The following is a 2,234-nucleotide window of genomic DNA, read 5'->3' on the forward strand; positions in this document are numbered from 1 at the left end:
TAAGAATGGTTTTTGATGGCAGTGTTGCATATAAGCCTCCACAGTGGATTCGCAGGCGTCCACTGTAGAGGCTTATATGCAACACTGCCATCGAAAATGCAGCGTTTATGGTTATTTGTTATAGTTGATAAAATAGCAGACCGAGCCAGTCGTAGGTAAAGAGCGTGTTGGCAATTATCATCAGTCGTTGGATTATTTATTCGATTTTTGTAATCCCTCGTAGGTCTCGTGCATCTTTGCTACATAAATTCCGTGTCGCTCTTTAATTTTAATCGGAGCTACTGTATCTGTTTACATTGCAAATGAGCCATAGATCACATTTTTGACTGTGCCCCCCGCTATACCCAATGACCTTCGTGGGATACACACACACACAAACACACACACACACACCCTAGTAATCTTTCATTCCACTGCCACTCGCACTAACTCATCGCCCCCACCAGGGACATCATACTGTCTTATTGCGCTCAATCTGCTCCCCTCCGTCAGCCTTTTTCTGCCTTCTTGTCTCTAACCTTGTCTACCTCCTGCCTCTCCTCGTCTTCTGGCACCCTTCATAAATGAATCATCGCATCAGCCGGCTTAGCGGGAAAAAAAAACGCCGCCTAATTGCATTGACGGCCGTGCTCTCTCTCTCTCTCTCTGTCTCTCTCTCTCAGATCAAACGTATTGCACTGTATATCTCGCTCCAGTGTGGCCTGTCAGTGCAGTTTAAGGCTTTCAAGTGTGTCCGTGTCCAACCTGTGCTCCGCGCCCGGTGTGGAATTTGTTTTCTCTGTCCTGTTTTGTCTCGCACTGCCCCCCCCCGCTGGCTGACAGTCATCTCGTTAGTGCACTCTGTCTGTCAAACAAACACAGATTCATTCATAGCCTGGGTTGTTGGCAGATGGTGGGAAACCTCAAAATTCCAGCGTCCCGACGTACCAGTATTCCGCGATCCTTTCGAGCGAATTCTTGCCTTGAGACGCGAGTAAAGAGTCGAGATACGAGCACGCTAACAGACGCCAACTAGCTAGGTGGCCGAGCACTCGGAGCAGCCCACGCCGCCTCTCTTGTTCGTCGACTTCCGTACGCATCTCCCGCGAGTCTTTTTGCCGTATTGTGCTTGCGTTATCTACGTGATTTTTTTTTTCCTCTCTATTTTGTGCATTATTCTTCACGAATCCTAAGAAAGTGAGTTGTAAGGACGGTAGAGAGGAGAAGAAACAATGACGACGACCATGGAAATAAATCAGAGCAAAGTGCGCGCTAAAGGAAGAATACAAATTGAAAAAAGCAACAACAACAAAAAAAATAGATTTTTTTTGTGTGTCTCTATAACTATTAAAAACAGGGGCCATATCTCAAGGTTCCACTGTATTTTTTTTTATTTTTTTTTTTAACAATGGACTTTTTATGGAATCTTTACTGTTTTGTCACTTTCAGGAAGGTCATTTTATAAACACTTTTTCTTTTTTTTCTTCCTCAACTCTCCCCTGTTTACTCTCCCAGGTGGAGATCAAAATGAAGAAGACAGATGTCATCAGATGGGAGAAGCTGGAGGGGGAAGGACAGGAGTCTCACATCAAACACTTCAATCCCGGTCAGTCCAAAAGCCTCTGCTTCCCTCGCTCTTGTTTTTCTTTAACTCTCCTTTTTTTTTTTTTTTGCTTCACGTACTTAAGCTGAAATACCTCTAACTGACGAGATCGATATTTCGATCTATTTATATAATCAATATAAATTAAAATAAAGAGAATAAAATAATTTATTTAAAAACATTTAAATATATATATATATATTCTACTACTAAATATTCACATTAGTAGCTGACTTTTGTTTTGAGATCATGTTTTTTTTTGACCATGTTTGCTTCGACTCTGGGCTCCTCTAACTGGCCTGGAGTGTGTAGGTCTAAGATCTCTACAGGGTTTATATTCCCCTGACATTTCTCTCTATTCTGGACCTAAACTTTGAAGTGATTTGTAGACCAGTAGCAGAACTTTAATATATTTTTTTTTATAGCTGAAAGGTAGCTAGAGTAGTGTACAGACAGTAGTGCAGTTTTTGCTCTGTACAAATGCAGTCCCGTCTTGCTAATACGCCACGTTTGTTTCTTATCAAAATGTTTATCTCAGAGTGGTTTTCGAGGTATTCAGGAAACCTCTCCTTATATGGAAAATATAGAACAAATACAGTAAAGCACAGAGCAAAAAGGAACGGAAAGTGAACTCCTTGTCATTGCGACACAC

At 41.9% G+C, this 2,234-nt stretch overlaps 1 protein-coding gene across 2 annotated transcripts in view; it reads left to right on the forward strand.

Moving 5' to 3' along the window:
- sugt1 (SGT1 homolog, MIS12 kinetochore complex assembly cochaperone) overlaps positions 1-1,686 on the forward strand; it is an 8,319-nt gene extending 6,633 nt beyond the window's left edge. For both annotated transcript variants that reach the window (XM_025052396.1, XM_025052397.1), the window contains exon 11: positions 1,495-1,686. In XM_025052396.1, the coding sequence (XP_024908164.1) occupies positions 1,495-1,671 (177 nt within the window). In that variant the 3' untranslated portion in view covers positions 1,672-1,686. The remainder of the gene's footprint in view (positions 1-1,494) is intronic.
- Positions 1,687-2,234: the final 548 nt, after the last annotated feature.

This window comes from Cynoglossus semilaevis, chromosome 20, assembly GCF_000523025.1.
Source record: "Cynoglossus semilaevis isolate Cse_v1.0 chromosome 20, Cse_v1.0, whole genome shotgun sequence".
NCBI lineage: Eukaryota > Metazoa > Chordata > Actinopteri > Pleuronectiformes > Cynoglossidae > Cynoglossus > Cynoglossus semilaevis.